This window comes from Passer domesticus, chromosome 2 (assembly GCF_036417665.1).
Source record: "Passer domesticus isolate bPasDom1 chromosome 2, bPasDom1.hap1, whole genome shotgun sequence".
Lineage (NCBI taxonomy): Eukaryota > Metazoa > Chordata > Aves > Passeriformes > Passeridae > Passer > Passer domesticus.
The window spans coordinates 49,828,721-49,846,673 of record NC_087475.1 but is presented as its reverse complement, the minus strand read 5'-3'; the positions used below and the strand labels follow the sequence as shown (position 1 = coordinate 49,846,673).

The following is a 17,953-nucleotide window of genomic DNA, read 5'->3' as shown; positions in this document are numbered from 1 at the left end:
TGCAGTGGGGGGAAGGCACTTTCCTTTAGACACCCGGGGCTCCCCGCTGAGGTGGTCCCTGCCGCCCTTCCCCGGGGCTGGATGGCGCCGGGCGGCTCTTTGTTCCTGCCGAGTGCGTGTGCGCGGCGCTCGGGCTGCCGGGGTGGGAGGGGATCCCGCCGTTAACGGGAGGCGCAGCAGCGGCCGAGCGGGGCCGGCCGGGCGGCACAGCACAGCACAGCGGCGCAGGGCCGGACCCCGGCGCTCCCGCCTCCCCCGGGGGCCGGGCGCTGCCCTCCGGCGGCGCGGCGGAGCAGGTGCCGGCGGCGGCAGCGGGCCGGCAGGATGGAGGCTGCCTTGCTGAAGCCGGCGATGATGGCGGAGGTGAAGGGGAGCGGCGCCGGCTCTGCCGTCAGCGCCGAGCTGGAGGTGAAGAAGCTGCAGGAGCTGGTGCGGAAGCTGGAGAAGCAGAACGAGCAGCTCCGGAGCCGCGCCGCCGCCGCCGCGGTGGCCACCGGCCCGCCCAGCCCGCACCTGCTGCTGGCCCCGCCGGCGGCCCCGGGCGGGCTGCGCCCCGCCAGCCCCCCCGCCGCCGGCCCGCCGTGCATGCCCAGCCCGGTGCCCACCCTGCTGTGCCCGCCGGAGCCCCTCGCCTACTTCAAGCCCTCGCCCGGGCCGCCGGCCGCTGGCGGCGGGCAGGAAGGCGGCGGCGGTACGGGGGCGGCGGCCACGGTGCTGGACGAGGTGGCGGTGCTGGAGCTGGAGGACGGCTGCGGAGAGGACGAGGATACATGGTACATGCGGCTCGGCCCTGCCCTGCTCCCCGGCCCGGCCCGGCTGTGCCCCCCGGCCGGGCCTCCCGCAGCGGTCTCCCGGCTCTGATTAGCATTAGCCCCCAAATCCACTTGATCTCCTCGCTTAGACTGAAATCTGCTTTTTTCCTTTTTTTTTTCTCCATCCCCCTCCAAATCGTGCCGCCCTGCCGAGCGAAGGGCCCCGCGTACGAGACGCGGCTCAGGTCGGGGCTTCGCCGCCCGCCTCGCCCGGGGCGTCGCGCCCTCCGTGGGGAACAGAGCTCGTTTTCCACCCCGAGGAATATAGTTCAGATCTCAGCCTAGTTTCAGCCCCGTGTTTACATAAGGAATTAAAAATAGCGGAATTTCGTTGCGGGAAAGCCTTGATCTGAGCAGCGCTGCCTGCTCATCCTAAAACCTCTGCCAAATTGACTCCCATCTTCAGGGATTTGGGAGGGCTTTGTCTTTTAGATGTTGATCTAAATTGTGTATCTTAAGCGCCCATGTAGCTTCAAAAGGCACGGCAGGTTGCTAGTAAATGGAATAAATCGGAAATGAATAGCGAATGGATTGAACAGAAAATGAAATCGACCTGTGCTGGATAACGTGTGTGACCTGGAATGGTTACATTTCCGTAAAACAAATCAGAATGGGGAGACTGCAAGGTAGAGGTATAAGTGGATCAGTAAAGGTGGTGCCTCAAAACCTGTTTCAGCAGCGTGGGAGAAAATCACAGGAGCAGTGCTGGAATACTGTCTTGGCTGTGTAACCATGTGGAACGTCATTGATCCTCAATTTGTTTTCAGGTGTCAATAGCAGATTACCTTCATTTAAGTAAGTTTTAGAGTATCTGTTTAAGCTTCCATGTAGCTTTCCTTTTTATGAGGTTTGTTTTTGAATCAAGCTATAAGTTAATGTCAGATGAGAATAAAACATAGTGTAAAGAAGTTGAGATATGTTCAAATATCCTTAATTTTGGTCAAAGATAAAATGTTCAAAAATTAATCTAAATATCAGAAATGTTTCTGATTGTTCTATGTGCTTCATGGTACACAATACCGTGTTTCTGAAAATGGCTTTTGAGAATCATGTACAAATTGTGTGGAAATTTTTGTCAGTGTTGCTTCATTGTGTGTGTGGTTGGTCTGCAGGGCTGGTTTGGGTTTGTCAGTCCAGACTTAAATTTTACATTGGTTCTAACTTCTAGTTTTCCTAGCATTAAGTAATATCACATTTGTTTGATAATGTCTTGTAAAACAAAATGCTTTCCTTGTTTACATTTTACAGTGGTAGTCAGTCATGCTTTGCGTTATGTGCTATAGTGAAATTTCCGGTTTTATTTCCTCCCTGGGAGCAATCCTAGATTTGGGTGCCAAAATTTACCTTTATGTCACATGTATGTGTCCACAGGCAGAATTTCATGACAGCGATTTGTTAAGAAATTTATTGCACTAGGAGTAGTTGTTCTAGCTGTTGAATGTTTTTAGTTCAAGGATAAATCTCTGTCATTGTCCGTGAAAGGTCAGGCGTGTGATGCCAGTTGCTTGGGGCTTTTTTGTAATCTGTCTTTAAAGCAAACTGCTACCTGGAAAGCCAAAGCCTTCAGTACATATCCTTGTTCTTGATTAGTAATTTTAGGCCTTAAATTACTAATTTAAAAACCTTTGGGGTTTTGTGTTTTGCTTGCCTTTTTTTTTGCTTTGTTTTGTTTTTGAACTGCAGTTACAAAAAACCCCAAAACCAACCAACCTTGTCGAGCTGCAGACAAGTCAAACTACTTTGTAGTGTTTGTTTTTTTTACAGGAAGATGATCAGTCAGATGTTTAGCTTTTGAAGCTTGAGCAACCTTAATACCTTCTGCAGGTTAACAGGAAACCTGAAAGCTTTTATTTCCTTTGCTTTTTGGTTTTCTCAGTATAATTTTTAAAATGTGTGGTGAGACACTGCAGGAAGTCTGGGGAAATGAATCCTCTCCTCAGAGCAGTTCAATAGTCAATCTCTGCTGGGATTGCTAAGAGAGAGAGATAGCAATTGCTGTGAGGATATTTGTTCCTTGTGAACTGGGTGGACAGTGCTGATTGACTGCCAAGGCAAAGAACTCCATGGAGCAGACACTGGAGAACGCCTGCTCTGGTGGGACTTGGGTAGCTCTTGAACCAAAACTGTGATGGTGAAAGGCTGCTGCTACCTGTTGGTGACCCCTTGAGGGGCAAAATCCTGTTTAGTTTTTGGTCTTGCCTTTCACTCCTCCTTTGTACAGGCCAGATCCCTTTATGGTGTGTGAAGTGTTTTTCTGGTGCTTTGAGAATCTGGCTCTGGGTGTCCCTAGCCCCACGTCTTGGAGGTGGTCAGGCCAGGCAGCTGTGAGTCCGAGTCTTGGTCCAGCAGACAAGAATAGTTTGCTCCCTGGAAGATTTGCACTCTCCCAGGTGAGTTGGCATCTGCTGTGCCTGCTAATCTGCCAGGGCGACAGCAGCAACCCAGATCTCAGCCTCAAGAATTCTCCCATGAAATCTGCTTTGAAACCTGCTTTCCTAATGTGCAACTGATCAGTTGCCAACTCTTGTCTGAGAATAATGCACATACACTACCTTTTTTTGCATATGTGCTTTTTCTTTTTCTTTTCTGCTGGTGTTGAATGTTGAAAGTAGATTTTCAGTGTTTCTCATCGAATGTTTTTTAATCATTACAAATATGACTTGGACAACGTCTGGTTTATCTGTGTGAAGATAATCAGATGCTGAAATTATCTAAATCTCCAGGAAATATAGGGAAAAGCAAGAGCACCTTTGGTGTGTGTACAGCGCCTAATACATTTGAACTTTGGGCAGTGCTGAAATTCAGACAATAGTAGTGATTATTAGATAGGAGATTTCATTGTGAAATCTACTTGAACTTTGTTTGGACATGCCACACCTGTAGAGGTGATATTTTGCCACCTATTTTTCTGAGAAGGGAGGAAGGAAAAAAGATGTAAACCCTTCTAAACTTCAGGATATATTTATTTTTACTAGATACCCTCATGCAGGGCTTTGGATTTTATAAATTATTAGTGATCTAATAGGAGAGTGAGCATACAAAAGCAAACTTTGCAGTATTGCATATCTTGCTGATACTTCTGTGTGTTTTGGTTAAGGTTGTACGTCTTGCCTACCAAGACTCACACTCCTCAAGAGAAATCACTGAGTCCTCTGCAGTGGTGCAGACGTGTTCTGGATCATCCAACTCCTGAGATAGAAGCTGCAAAACGTTCCCTATGCTTTAGATTGGAGCAAGGTAATCTTATTTTGTTAATTTCATTATTAGGGGGTTGGCATTTTTGGTCTGGTGTTTCACTCCTCTTCGGTGTTTGCACAATTTAGCAGGCTTTACACATGGCAGACATGCACTTTATTTATATGTATGCAAGTCATCCTTCATTACATAAATACTAACAAATTATTTCGTTCCTGTTCATGCAGTTTTTAAAGTATTTGCCTCCTTTGTTATCCATTTTTTCTCCTGCACATCTTGTTGTTCTAACTTCTCAGTTTTCATCCAGGGCTTAAAATAGAGGATCTCCTGCTAAGGAAATACTGATGCTAACTTTACTATTGGTATATCTGTTGAGGTTTGAAAAAGGATGCTTTTCATTTTTTTGTTAAGGCAGAATTATCGTGGGGCTATAAATCTTTAAAGGCATATTTGTCAACATATGATGTAGTGTTAGAACTTTGCTAAGTTCAGCACCCACCAAGAAGAGCTGTAAGTGCTGTTTTGTTGGCCTTTCTGTAATCTCAGGTACTGGAATCTGTTGGATGGCTGATCAGTGCTGGTGAATTTGTAGAGTTCTCTGTGTGTTCTGACTTTTGTTTTAAATAAATACAGACAGCACTTTTCTTATTTTCTTACCATCTGGGGTCTCATTAAGATTGTATTAAGTGCCGCTGAAGAAAGCGGTTACGGGAGGATATTAAGGTTTATAACTCACTAGGAAAGAAGAGGAGAGTGAACAATACATGACAGAAGAAGGAATGAAGCTAATGACAGCATGAACATATGGCTGTATAAGTTAGCTACAGCCATCATTAAGAGAGATTGAGCATGTTCCTGTATGCTTTGGAGGATATGGGTAGCTGGATAAGTCTTACGCAAAATCAACTGCTTAAGTGAGTCAGGCTCTGAAGGCATTGGCCTCTTTGCATTGACTATAAAAGATGCTACAATGATTATTGATGTGGAAATATTTAGTTGAGCCTATTTGCCTCAAGTTACATGCGCCAAACTGTGGTTCTTATATTGGTAATCATCCCATCTAGTTTTAGGGTGGACTTTGGCTTGTTAATTGGGTATCTGAGTTCAGGTGTCTGTAGGGTGAGCTGGGTGTCATGTTTGACTATCAATGGAAGATGTGTGTGTAGAGTCAGAGCAATCTGGGGAGCTGCTCAGGTGACAAGATATAGGTGTTGACTGTAGAATGCATTTAGGAGCTCTCTTGATACTGTTCACTGACAGTAGTGGTTGCTTGGCTCTCAGCCTCACATGCTTTCCTGAAGGTGCATCTGTGTGGATTTGGGCATCCAACAGTAGAGTGCAATCTGGTGTAGGAGCTCTGCTCAGATTGCCCCACATAGGTAACTACTGCCCCTTGAGATGGCATGTTACCCTGTTTTCTATTCAGGACAGATACAAATCATCCAAAGGTCCTGAGCTTTTACTGTCCTTTAATGACACCTTGGTCTCCCCAAGGGCCTCTCAGGTGGGCAGGCACGCCCAAGTGCGGACAATTGAGTCAAGCCTGTAATGTGAGTGTAGAAACAAGCAAGAGGACTGCATGACCTTTTTTTCCCCTTAAAAGATTTTATTTAAATTGAATAGGCAATAAAGATTTCAAATTAAAATCACTCTATGGTTATCAGTTCAGTTTCTCTCTCTGCAGAAGTCGCAGCAAATGGCATATGTCACCGAGTTATGTTGACAGTGAGTTGGTCTGATCCATATGTTCTGCTCATGAATTTCCTGAGCTCTGTAAAAAGTTTTTGAGAAATTATATGCCATAAATAAAACCTATTATGGGAGCAATATGTTCAAGGAGTGAATAGACTTGTATTTATACTGCAGCAATTCTTCGATAAAATTGCTTTAATTAATAATTCAGTTAAGACTTGATTTAACACTAGTATTTCTAAATATTTTCTTTTAGCACCTGTACCTTTATAAGTAATACATAATGAGCAAACATCATCCTTTTTACTCTTAAATATTTAGAAGTTGATTTCACTATATTTATTTACTCCTTAGTTTTTCAACCACATGTGAGACTTGTGTAAGAATCTAATAATTTGGTTTGTGAAGTACAGCAAACTTTCTGTAACCTGACTTCCCCATGTTTTGTTTTACAGGGCACTCGATCAGTATTACACGTGTATAAATATGTACACATAATCCATCCTGATTTTATAAGTGATTCACTAAGTATGGCATTCTTCTTTCTGGTACTAAACTTTCAAACTTTGTACTTGTAAGTTGAATGCTGTTTTCCCCATTTTAGCCATATGCCTTGCGAGGGCATTTTCAAGGTGTTTTGAAATCTAGTTGTGCCTCTTCTGCTTGGCTCTGAATCAATGGTTAACACTGAAGTACTTGAGAACTATTAAATGAGTAGTCAGAAAACATTTATAGTGTACCAGAGTGTGATTTCCGAAATGGCTTATTGCTAGAATTCACTTAGTGCATGGTGCATTAGCCAGAAATGAAACCAGTTTAGTTGTTACAGCTCTTTAGACACCAGGGTGCACATGGAAATGAAAAGCAATAAAAACTGATTTTTGACTGCAAAGTCAGCATATCTGAATAAGTTCATGCACAGAGAAGAGCTGTGAGCCAAAAAAAAATTTCCAGTCTTATTTTTGAGTTGTAACTAATTCTGATTTTCTTACTAAGATTTTTAATCCTGCCCTCATTTATTCCTGCTCCTGTTAAGTTTTCTTACTGCATTACGTCCTGATTTTGATAAAAGTTTTCATTTGTATTTTGAAATATCCCAGCATTAGGGTATCTCATAACAAGGCTAAAAGCCTTGTGAGAGACTTCTGCCAAAGCAGTCCAGAGCAGTGAAATAGTTTAACAGCTGTTTGGTCTTTCAGGCCAGAAAATCACTTGAATGGTGGTGTTTTCTTTTGACTTTGCTGTGCTCCCCAGCCTGTTTCTTTTCTGGTGAAAATGACTGTTTTGAGTATTTAATGGTGGAAGTTAAGAATTCATTTTGGCATAAATCCTTAAGGTTTATTATAAGCACAGAGGTGGTCCTCCAGCAGGTGGTTCTTCTGTGAGCCACTCTGAGAACTTGGGCAAGCTTCTCAGCATTCCTCTGGTCTACCACTAAGTAGGTAAAGCTTTTATAATGTTTATAATGAACTAGGCTTATTACAAACTCTGTTTCTGTGGATTAAGGATGCTAGCTTTAAGGAGGATGAAAGTTTAATGTAACCTCTTGTGATAGGATCTTTGCTTGGAATCGTGCCTGTTTTCCATGAGCAGTTACAGTGTTGAGGTAACATTTATTTGCTGTTTGTTTCAGTTGTTTTATCTCTTTAGGCTGGACTGGATCGTATGTTTCTTCTTACTCTTTGTCAGTTACTTTGGTTTGAAACCTTTCTGGTTTGCTATGCTTACAGCAGTTCTCTACATATTGTGTAGGGTCAACTAGCTCGCTGTTTGGATTTTAGTCTTGCTGTTTATTTTATTTTTTTAGGTTAATTGAAGTGAACAGGGCCACCTGACAGTCTTAGTGGTGTGGTAGAGCCTCTTCTGTGTTTTCTTAGCAGTAGTTGAAGATGTTGGGATATGCATTAATTCAGTAAGCAGAGAGATGTGACATGTAAACTTCTTAGGTGATGCAGATGGGTATAACCCCTCTGAAAGTGATGAGATGGTGACTGACACCCTGGCTGAAGATACCGTGCCTAACTTCGCTTCTGAAAAAGCTCTGAAGCAGGCAGGTGGATAAACTGAGGACTTAAGAGGCTTAGCAAGGAGTCAGTCTGTAGGAGCTCAGCTTTTACGCAGGGCCTCAAAGTGTAACTCATCCAATTCAGCCTTCCAGATAGGAAGCTCTTCTTTATTGGGGAGTATGAAATATGGGCTAGATTCAGAATTTGGCTTAGATGAGTTCTTATTCAGAAATACTATTTCAGGTGTTTAAGAACAGTAGTCAGCTGAAGTCTGTAGGTTTTGCAGTTAGCTGTAGTAGTTCATAGTTTAAAGAGGTAAACTCTGTTTTCTTTCTTAAATTATTATTGTGTTCAGGATGGATGTTGTTATGTCGTCCGTGGATGACAAGCTTTGTTGTGAAACAGCTCCATTACAGTTTCTCTCCTTTGCTTGAGATTCTACAAAACAAAGATTCTCATTAGTGGAGTTTTATTTCTTGTGGTAGATCCGAGTGTCACATACTAGTTAAGGTTGATATCCAAACATACAACATACCCAGAAGAAAAACCATGAGGTGGCCAAAAAAAATTATTTCTTTTGATAGCACTGTGTTCTTTTTACCTATTAAAAAAGAAATTTGCTAGGTTACAGCTGGTAGGGCCCCAGGCAGAAGATTTTATCTGGATGTGTAACTTGTGGTTTATGCAGGAAGAGGCAGTGTAGTCTCCCCTTATCCTAATTCTCTTCCACTTTCCACGGGTCCATAGTGAAATAATGAGTCTTTAATATTTGGAATATACTTCAGCTATTAAAAACCACTGTCATAGGGAATTTTTATGCTGTTTATTAACACCAGAAACAAACAGAAAATACTGTGGGGGGAAAAAAATGAACAAAAGTTTTTATCTTACATGCTTGAGGTGTATCCATTGCTGAAACAAGGGCAAGGTGGATTTTTGGTTAATGGGGTTTTTTCCTAAGGTGGCTTTTTTAGTTTTAGTTTTATTTGCTGTCCATTGATGGATCAGATATGTATGTTGTGATACTTAACTGGATTAATAAAATTTCATATAGCTTTCTTGCTCATATATAATGCAGATCAGTTCTATGTAAAATGTTTTTGAAGCAGGAAGTAATAATGTGCAGAAACTTAGAGACGATTGTTGTTTCCATCATAAATAAAATGTCTAAAGCTCTAGAAAGAATGAAAAAAGTGGCATGAAAGGTTTGGTTCCTTTTTGTGTATGTTTCTGATAATAAAAAAATTATAAGCAACTATAGCTTTTATCCACATCTTATCACCTTTTGAGGAATGTGGCATTTTGGAGGTGAGGCTGTTTAGGCATCTTCTGCTGCAGTGCAAGCTGAGTGCTTGGAGTGCACCTATGCATGCGCAGCAGTTACTTTGTAGTAGATTTCATTTATTTGAAGTAATTTCTTGTAACAGCTGCATAATTTCAAGCACTTCCTAGAGGTTTTGCAAATGCTGGTATCTCTGGATCTTGCAGCACAGCTGCTGAGAATTTGTGTATTTCAGTTTGGAAAAACTCAGGTTTGATACTCGACTTGCATTTCAAACAGAATATTTCTCTCCATCACTGTAACATTGCTACTATGCAAATACACTTGAAGATGGAGTGTTTGGTTTAAAACCCTTCTGGCAACAAATGTGTATATGATCAGACACTTAACTTTTGATTAACTTCAGAGAGATATCTTACCTTTTTACTACAGCTCTTCAGTATGATTTCTACTTTTTATTCAATTACAATATACATACTATTTAAGAGTTTAATTTCATATTTGGGGATTGATTGTTGTGCAGCTCATAATTATTTGCTTAAAATAGAGTTCTGGTTATCATTTTACTTGCAAGGGGAAGCTGAATTGTGAAGTGTCTGTAAAGGTAGAGAGGTGGTGTTAGATCAGTTGAAGACATCCATCCCATTTGAGAGTGTGGTTTTTTTTAATCCATGCTGACTACTGAGCTGGGATTATCATCTCATCATGAGTGGTTAAACAGCCAGAAACACTGTTAAAATTCATGTGAGGATTTCAGTAGGTTTATTCTTATTTAAAATAATTTATACTTAAAATATAAGTTCAAAGCCTGTAATGCAGTGTGTGTCTAAAAGCAACAGAAATAGCTTTGATGCTGCTTTATGCTAAAAGTACAAGCACATGTGGTGTTACCTAGAGGAGTACTAATCCTTGGGTTGGCTTCTGAAGTGTGCAACTACTTTCCTTTATAGAAATTAAAAAGAAACCTAGGTTTTAATAATTCACTTGAGAGCATTTGTAAGCCTGTCCTCTGGAGATATTTTTTCTATTAAAATGAGGATCTTTTCAAAACTGGACTGTTCTGGATGCTGTCATTTCATTATTGCTTCTGATAGTCTAAAGTCATAGTCTTATGGTCACTTACTTTTGTTAGTCCCCAAATTAGTGTTACAGCTTTTATCTTTCATGTTGTCTTTCTTTCACAGTGGATTTTTTTTCATGTCTCCAGAAGAGAGCTGGGAGTAACATTTCAGAAGGCAGACAGGTGTGATAGATTCTTTACTAAAAGGCTTTTTTCTGTATTTCACTTTAACTGTTTGCTCAACTTAGCCAAGCCTGTATGCACCTCTAATGCAGAGTGGGGCATTTGGCTTCTTGCAGTGTGACTTGGAACACATCTCTTACTTCTCCTACTATTTGGGAAAAAAAGCTTCTTTGTATTCACTTGTCTTTTCCCATTTAGGTACTACTAAGTACCAATGTTGATTTTGCTGCCTGCCCTGCATTAATTCAGGGTGAGGAGACTTGTACCTTGAAGTGCACAATTTTAAAATGGTTACTCAGAGAGTTAGAGGTAGATAACTTGGAAGATATCCCCATGCAGTCAGACAAATTCATCTGTAATTGTCGATGAATTGTGTCCTCTGCTGCATAAGAGAGATGAGTTGCTCTTTCTTAGTTTTGTCTGTTGATGATGGAGGACGGATTGTTTCTGAGTTAAGTACAGTGAGGATTTGTAAGAGCTCTTTTTGATACTAAGCGTTATGCATAATTTCACTGAAGCTTAATTCATTTAAGCTAGATACTTGGGAGAAACTGTCCACTGATGCTGAAGTAGCCAAAGGACAGTCTGTCCAGCTGTTCTTAAGCAATTGAACTGAGTTTGGAGATGGTAATTTCTCTCCACTAATTAGGAAAAAACCTTGGAGTACTTAGCATCAGAAGGATTTGGATTTTTAACAATTTTTGAATGTCTTCTGCATTTTGCAACAATAGCCCTTGTGGCTTTCATGCAGAGATTGTTTCTCGTGGTATTTCTGACCTTGTTTGTAATCATTTGTTTAGAAGCTAAGCTCATTCTACAAAATGGTGACACAGGATGCTTGTGGGTTTTTTTGTGTTTTCACATACCAGTAGCTATCTGTATCTTTCTATGAAAAGCACAAAAGTTTTGTTCCACATTGTAATCGCTTTTGAAATGCTGTCAGTTCTATTGTTGTGACTGGTAGTCTCAAGTTGGATGCATGGGATATTGCTTTGTGTTGTATCTGTATCACATCTGTTTGATTGAATATTCCTTGGACATATATTTTGTGTCTCAGTTTCCATCCCCAGACATGGAGCTGTTCCTCTTGTGTCTGGCTGTAAGCATCTTGTTGTTGCGTCTAAGGTATTTATGTAAATTCATAGAACATGCAGTGGTCCAGGTGTGTTGCACCTAATTTTAGGTTTGCGTCCAGTAAATACATAGTTTAAGGTTCAGTCATTTTGACTGTGATCCATTGATCTTAGCGAGGGTGCCAAGCATAATCTGACACTCTTTTTTGTCCTTGGGGTATCTAGGTGGGCAGATGGGTGTGATACAGGATCTGCACAACAGCCTTACTTGACCATCTGGAGCACCAAAATATCATTACATTCTGGTTTTAGATGACTGAATCGTGCCCTTGCTGTTTTATGCTAAAGGATTGGTTTTGCTCCAGACTGTAGGTGTTAAAATGAGGCTGTCTACAAGTAGGTCCCTCTGCGTGTATGTATGTGGTTTTTTGTCTTTTCTGTTTAGCATTGCTTTTTACATATAAAAAAATATAATATGCACTTTATATTGATGCTGTCATTTCACAGAAAAATTATCAGCACACAAGAAAGTAAATGCAAGATCACTCATGTAGTAAAAATATGCCATTGCAAGTTGACTTTAGGTAGTATTAGCTGCTTGCCACTTCATTTGAAATCACTTGAAAATCATGTAAAGGTTTGTGTCAGAATTTAAAGTGTGCTCTTAGGGCTAGGGGCTCTAATTTGTTTTATTCTTTAGGAGTGGCTCATATAATGTAGTTCCAATTTCTTTGGGCTCAAGGTCCTACCCCAGTGTAGACTTAATAAAAGAGTAGGATTGAGTATTAGGTCTTTAGAATTTGCATCTCACTGGTACCATATATTTTAAAATTATTTTGTTTTATTTTAGAGTTAGTTGGCGCTCTAAGTATTTGTGACTTTTTTGTCTTCAGGCAATTTTCTCTTCTTAACATGTTTGAAGTCTGTGCAGGGCAGGGTTTTGTGGCCTGTTGTTACATGGGTGATAGCAACTGAGTTACCTGTTGTGTTGTTGCCTTCTGGTACAGAGGACTTGGCTCAGCATCCTAACATCCTCATGTCCTTTCTGCCTAAAAGTCCACCATGTCCTTCAAGCAGCTCTGTGAAATGCTGGCAGACCTTCTCCATGGTCTTTGTTCCTCCTTCCTAACCCATAGGAAAGGCAGCATATAGAGTGATTTGCAGGCCAGCATGAAACAGGGCAGAGTGGAGTGGTAGAATCTTGGCTTCAACCTGTTCCTCCATAGTGTCATCAGTTTTCTTTTTTGTCATTTCTGCTTCCTGTATTGCAGTTGTATAACCAGTGTTCAGACTGCCTTGTGGTTGCTTCTTAATGTCTTTTGAAGCACTGGGTGTGAAATACTTCACTATAGTCACAAATTATCTTTTTTTTTTTTTCATTATAAATAATCTCCATTTGTAAGTAGGCACATATGTTCTTGTTGTGTTGGACATAGTCCAGAAAATATTTTACATGTTTCTGGTTTATGTGGATGCTGATATATGTGAAATAATTATTTGGAAGAAATAAAATGTTTCTTTATAGAGAAGCTTGAAGAAACAGCTCAAACTATATTGTCCAAGCCCATTTCTGCTTATTGTGGACATGACAGGTTCTGGTGATGGAAACATGTAAAAGATACTGCAGAGTACCTTCTATCCTGAACGGTAAGACAGGGGCAGAAGGATGCTGTGGCAGTGTAATAGTTATGCTGATGGTGCTTCTGCAATTTGTGTGCTTTTGACTCCTGTCTGTGTGCCATTCTCATCCCTTCCCTGCTGTACCGTGCTCTTGGGTGATATTATACTCCTCTCTCCTCTGCCAGTTTATACCTTTGTTGCTTGTTAATGAGGAGCAGAGAATGCCACTTGTTAAATGCTTGGACAGTTCTTGGTGCAGTGTGCATCTGGAAGGTACTGTCAAGGCCAAGTTTACTTAAGGAGTCTCCCTTGAGATACCTGAAATTACCCCAGGGAACCTTAAATGTAGGAATGTGCACCCAGTTAGTGTCAGGAGACATTGGTCTTTCTCGAAGAAATCTAAAGAGGCTGGTCTGCTGAGCTTCAAAATTGTTGCAGAAGCCCTAACTCCCGTGACAGTAATGATAATGGTATTTTTATGTCACTTTACCCATTTTCCTGGTAGCAATTTTTTAGTTAGTGCTTCTTAATTTGACTCAAGGTTGGTGTTGAGCCATAATTCTGTGTGAGGATACATATTCTGAATATGTTATTGTATTTAACAGACATTTAAACCTCTACCATAAACTCTCACAAATTTTTTCCTGTATGATGTTTTAGAAGTATGAAAAATCTGTTTCACACTAGCTTTTATTTTTTAAGTGTGTTGTATCTTTTCTCTGCTTTTTGGTAATAGTGTTAACAGTTTCTCATGATAATCACATAACTGTGACACCTGCTATATTTATCCAAAAGCCACGGGGTTCCTGGAGGGTAAGTGCTGCTTTTGACCTCAATTTGAGCCTAAGATTTAGCTTTTTCAGTCTGCCTCAATATAGACAGCAGATATATTTGAACAAAGAAGGGAATGTGGCATCTTGGAACAATATTGAAGTCAGAAACTGTAAATTGAGCTCTCTGGCAAAAGCTTCCTGCCAGAAATTTAACCTGTGAATACATATGTCAAGCAGCTACAGTTTTAGGGAGAGCAGCAGTGTTTGTATCAGTGGAGGAGGATTTTCAGGACTAAACAGTAGTGATAGAAAAGCGCTATTTAGTTAACCCTGGACTACTTTTTTTTTCTGTCTTTTCATCTATCATAAATGATCAAGAGAGTTATTTCCCAATAGACACATATTTGAATTCTACCTGATATATAACAAAGATCCCATACTGTTAGGAGAAGAATGGGAAATTGTCCTTCTTTGAGTCTGTTTTTAACAGAATGGATCCCTCACCTTTTATTCTTCTCCGTTTTGCTGATGGTATTGCAACAAAGAAAGAATTATGTAAGCTACCAGAGAATTTAAATTTAGGAAATGTAATTATATATTTTTAATGGTATTTTTTCTCCAGAAACTTGTTCAGAGCAAAAATACACCTCTGATTCAAATTCTTGCTATTGTGTCTGATTAGCAGTATTCCACATGTCCACTTAGGAGAAGTGTTGCACATCCTGTGTGGCATGTGGATATGAAGTTCTCTTTTATTAACTGGAGTTAATGTCTGAAGATTCCACTAAACAGTTCATAGTAGTGTTTTTTATACTAGTGCAATGTATAGACTAAATGAACAGCACGTTTTCAGCATGAGGGTACCTTGTGTAGTAGCTAAGCTCTGATCTGCAAGGGGAGTTAACTAATACTTGTTCTTTAAATCACACAGAGAAACCTTGCTCCTTATCCTAGAGGAACCCCCTAAGTGTGGAGTTAGAGTGAAAGGGCAGAGGCACCCTTCATCTTCGTTCATTTTGTCAATAGCAGTTGAGCTCTTCTTGAAATATATTAAATGTTTTTTAAAAATAAAATCTTTTATACTGTGATTGAATGTTTGTCCTGATTATTACATAGTGGTGATTTGATCTTAATTTGATTTTATGCAATGATACTGTTACTGTTGTCTTCTTCTATCACTTACTCAACTTGGAAGACCAAAGCTGCAGAAGGGGGGTCAGTCCAGTAGAGTTTTCTGGGATTGCTGTGATTGCAGTGACTCTGCACCTACCAGTACAAAGTATTGAAATGACAAAGCAGCTGTTACTTTCTAAGGACTGGGAACATTTCTAAAAGAGTAGATGAATTGCTATCAGTGGAGTTTTAAATCTGGTATTGGCTGCATATTGTGGGGATGTCTAACATACTGTTTTAAGAGAGTGGGGAGATTTATTTCTGCACCAGAAAAAGCCTGATTAGGTTAACTGGTCGTGAAAACAGGCCTCCTTCTCAGGCTGAAGTTAAAACAATACCGTAAGACTAGTAATTTTTTTGCTATGGAGAAAGTAATTTGCTACAGAGGTAAAAGCGTCTGATGTCCTTCATAGCCTTGAAGGAAGGGTACAGAGCATATCCAGACACACAGAAGACCTCACACCTTTTTTTTGCGTTACCAAAACATAAGTACCTAACATGAGACTGATCCTGTTGGTGCACACAGCCTGTCTACACCCTGCAGAGCATGCCAGACAGCCTAGCTCCAAATACCTACACAGCTCAGTGCTGCATGGATAATACACACTGGTATAGCTGGCACTGGAATCCAACATGAATTAATGTCATGATAGTGCTCATATTTTGGCTTTCAGGTTTCTAGTTACTGTATCTGTCTCTCAGTGTGTTAAACATTATTAAACATGCTCTAAGTGCTTTCAAGATAAGGTTCATAGGACTTTATTTAAGCCATCTTAAACTTCAGGCTTGGAATCAGTTACTAGTTGAAAAATAACATCTTTGGAGCATGAGATCTGTCTTCCTCCAGTGACAGAGAGTAGCATCATTGGTTAGGTAGGACTGGAGGTCACCTTTGAGTATTGTACACTAGTTGAGCTGAATATAGATCACAGTTTCTTAAAGATTAAGGATTTGCTGCCTTTTCCCAAATGTTCTGCTTTTCCTCTATGAATGAAATTCTGATTGGCTTCCATACTGTAACTCTCATCAGAATTTTTAATCATCAAGCAAAATTAATTTTCAGCTTTTATTTACCCTGTGGTATGCTGGAATGAAATCTGTTGAAAACAGATGTAGGACTAACCTGAGACAGGAATCAAGTGTCTCCAATTTTCTGATATAAAGGATGGTAACTAAATAAATGCCAGTTAAAAAATCTTCTGTGATTATGTCTAACATACTCTAGGTAGAAGTAGTAGCAAACTAAAAATAGTAGAATGTAGTAAGAAAAAGACTGTGTTGGTCCAAAGCCTACTAGAGTCACTAGAGTCTTTAATTTACCTGGGGTTTGTGCATTATCTTTATGTTCCTTCAGGTATTTGCCTATGAATTGTGTGCTTTTAGAGATTAGTGTCATATAACTTTGAGAGGATTCTCCTGTTTTATATTTGAGGTTTAAAATGTGATAAGCTGATGTTTATTGTTTCCCACATGACTGGAAAATATAGTAATTCTATGCTCTAGATTTGGCTGTCAGTGATCAGTACAAATTATTTCAATCTCTGGCGTTTGATGCCCTATATTTAGAGATTTTACTACAGGGGGACTTTACAAAACTTGCCTGTACACCATGGGGTTCTTCTGACTCATATAACAGAGCTACATGTGGTATTTTTGCCATTTGTACCAGTGTTGGGAAGGTCAGGTCTGTGCTAAAGATGTGAATGCAGTATAGTTTTGTTCATCAAGAATGTGAAAAGATGTGCATCCATGACCTGCTTTGGCCAAAGTCCTTGGTACGTACATACATTTGTTCTGGGAAGTTTTCCTCATATTGATATAGCCTGTCTAGTTCATGGCAGTGCTTGTAGAGTGTTTTATAAAGAGCAACTTTGCTCAGTGGTGTAAAAGTCATTTACAGTTGTTATTCTACTGTATTGGCAAAATACCCCTTCACCAACAGGCTTACTTGGTTTTCATATTAAGGAATCCAATACAGTTGAGTGGGTGTGTGGTTAGGGGAAGCAATTATCTTCTAGCTGCAAGGCAGGTGCCCAAGAAAAGCAGCATTGTCACAAGTAGTAGTGCAGTGAGTTACCTGACAGAGAACTACACAAAAATGGATTTACCAGCTTCTACTGCAACTGAAAAAATTCTCACTACACCTGCCATGACACGTTTGAGGGATGAAGCCCTCTGAATAGGGGCTATGAAACTGCTCCTTCCTCATGGATGGTGAGGCAAACTCCTCATATAAGGATAAACCACAAGGGACAGAGTTGACTGGCTGGGGAAGAGGAGGACCTCTAACAAAAGTCACATAACCAGTGTATGTATCAGATGGATTGGGAGCTGAAAGCCTGCTTCTGAGTGATGCATAAACATGTCAAAAGAAGCAGCAGGTCAGATTTCTTACAGTCAGCTTCACCACTTGAGAAGTTTTAGGGTGATGAAGGGCTTATTTAAGTGCACAGATTTATGATCATGGGCCTGTATTAGAAGCAGCTCCCACTTCAACATACATTATTAATTTTATATGTAATACTAGGTTTCTCTGTTCATTGATCCAGAATCATGGCTACTGAGCGTTGTGAGTTAGAGGGCTCAGCATGTCCCAGGGGATTGTGTCCAGGGAGGGTTGTAGAGCTATAGTCCTCCTGTTCCTCTCTGTTAAGTGGTTTGCACTCTTGGAAAAGAACAGCTTTGGTAACTATTTTCCATCTCAAAGTAGAAGGAATTAGTTGTTTTTTAATTTTTTTTTAATATCTTTATCAGGGCCTGACTTTAAACTTTCTTTATTTCTTTACACCAGACCTGAAAATCAGTGACAAACCCTCCAAACAACTTTATTTCCAGTGAGGTTGCCAAAATTGTGCCTCTTTCCTCCGTGAGGATATGTCATTGATCCAGTTACAGTTGAAGGCTCCTCTCTCTGAGATGATGGTAGTATGACAGTTTTGAGCCAGAGAAAACAGATCTGCCTACATCCTCATAATTCTGGGTAATGGCCATAAGCCACAGAACTGGGGTGGTAATAAATCTGGCACAGTGGCTATCATACTACTGGTCACTAGTATTGTACTATGTGAGCTGCATCCTGGGCAG

At 40.5% G+C, this 17,953-nt stretch overlaps 1 protein-coding gene and 1 long non-coding RNA gene across 8 annotated transcripts in view; both read left to right on the top strand.

Annotated features, from left to right (window-relative positions):
- Positions 1–64: 64 nt before the first annotated feature.
- The window catches only part of SLAIN1 (SLAIN motif family member 1), a 61,586-nt gene continuing 43,697 nt past the window's right edge, over positions 65–17,953 (top strand). For 6 of the 7 annotated variants that reach the window (XR_010355995.1, XR_010355994.1, XR_010355992.1 and 3 more), the window contains exons 1-2: positions 71–773; positions 3,910–4,049. Coding sequence is in view for 3 of the 7 variants with exons in the window: in XM_064408481.1 (XP_064264551.1) it covers positions 325–773; positions 3,910–4,049 (589 nt within the window). In the remaining 4 variants the exon portion in view is untranslated. Of the gene's footprint in view, positions 774–3,909; positions 4,050–17,953 lie in introns of all 7 variants that reach the window. The other variant, XM_064408482.1, reaches the window with a different exon arrangement.
- On the top strand, positions 4,059–14,784 carry LOC135293888 (uncharacterized). Its single transcript, XR_010356000.1, has 2 exons — positions 4,059–10,230; positions 14,628–14,784. It is a non-coding gene; the product is annotated as an uncharacterized LOC135293888 (long non-coding RNA).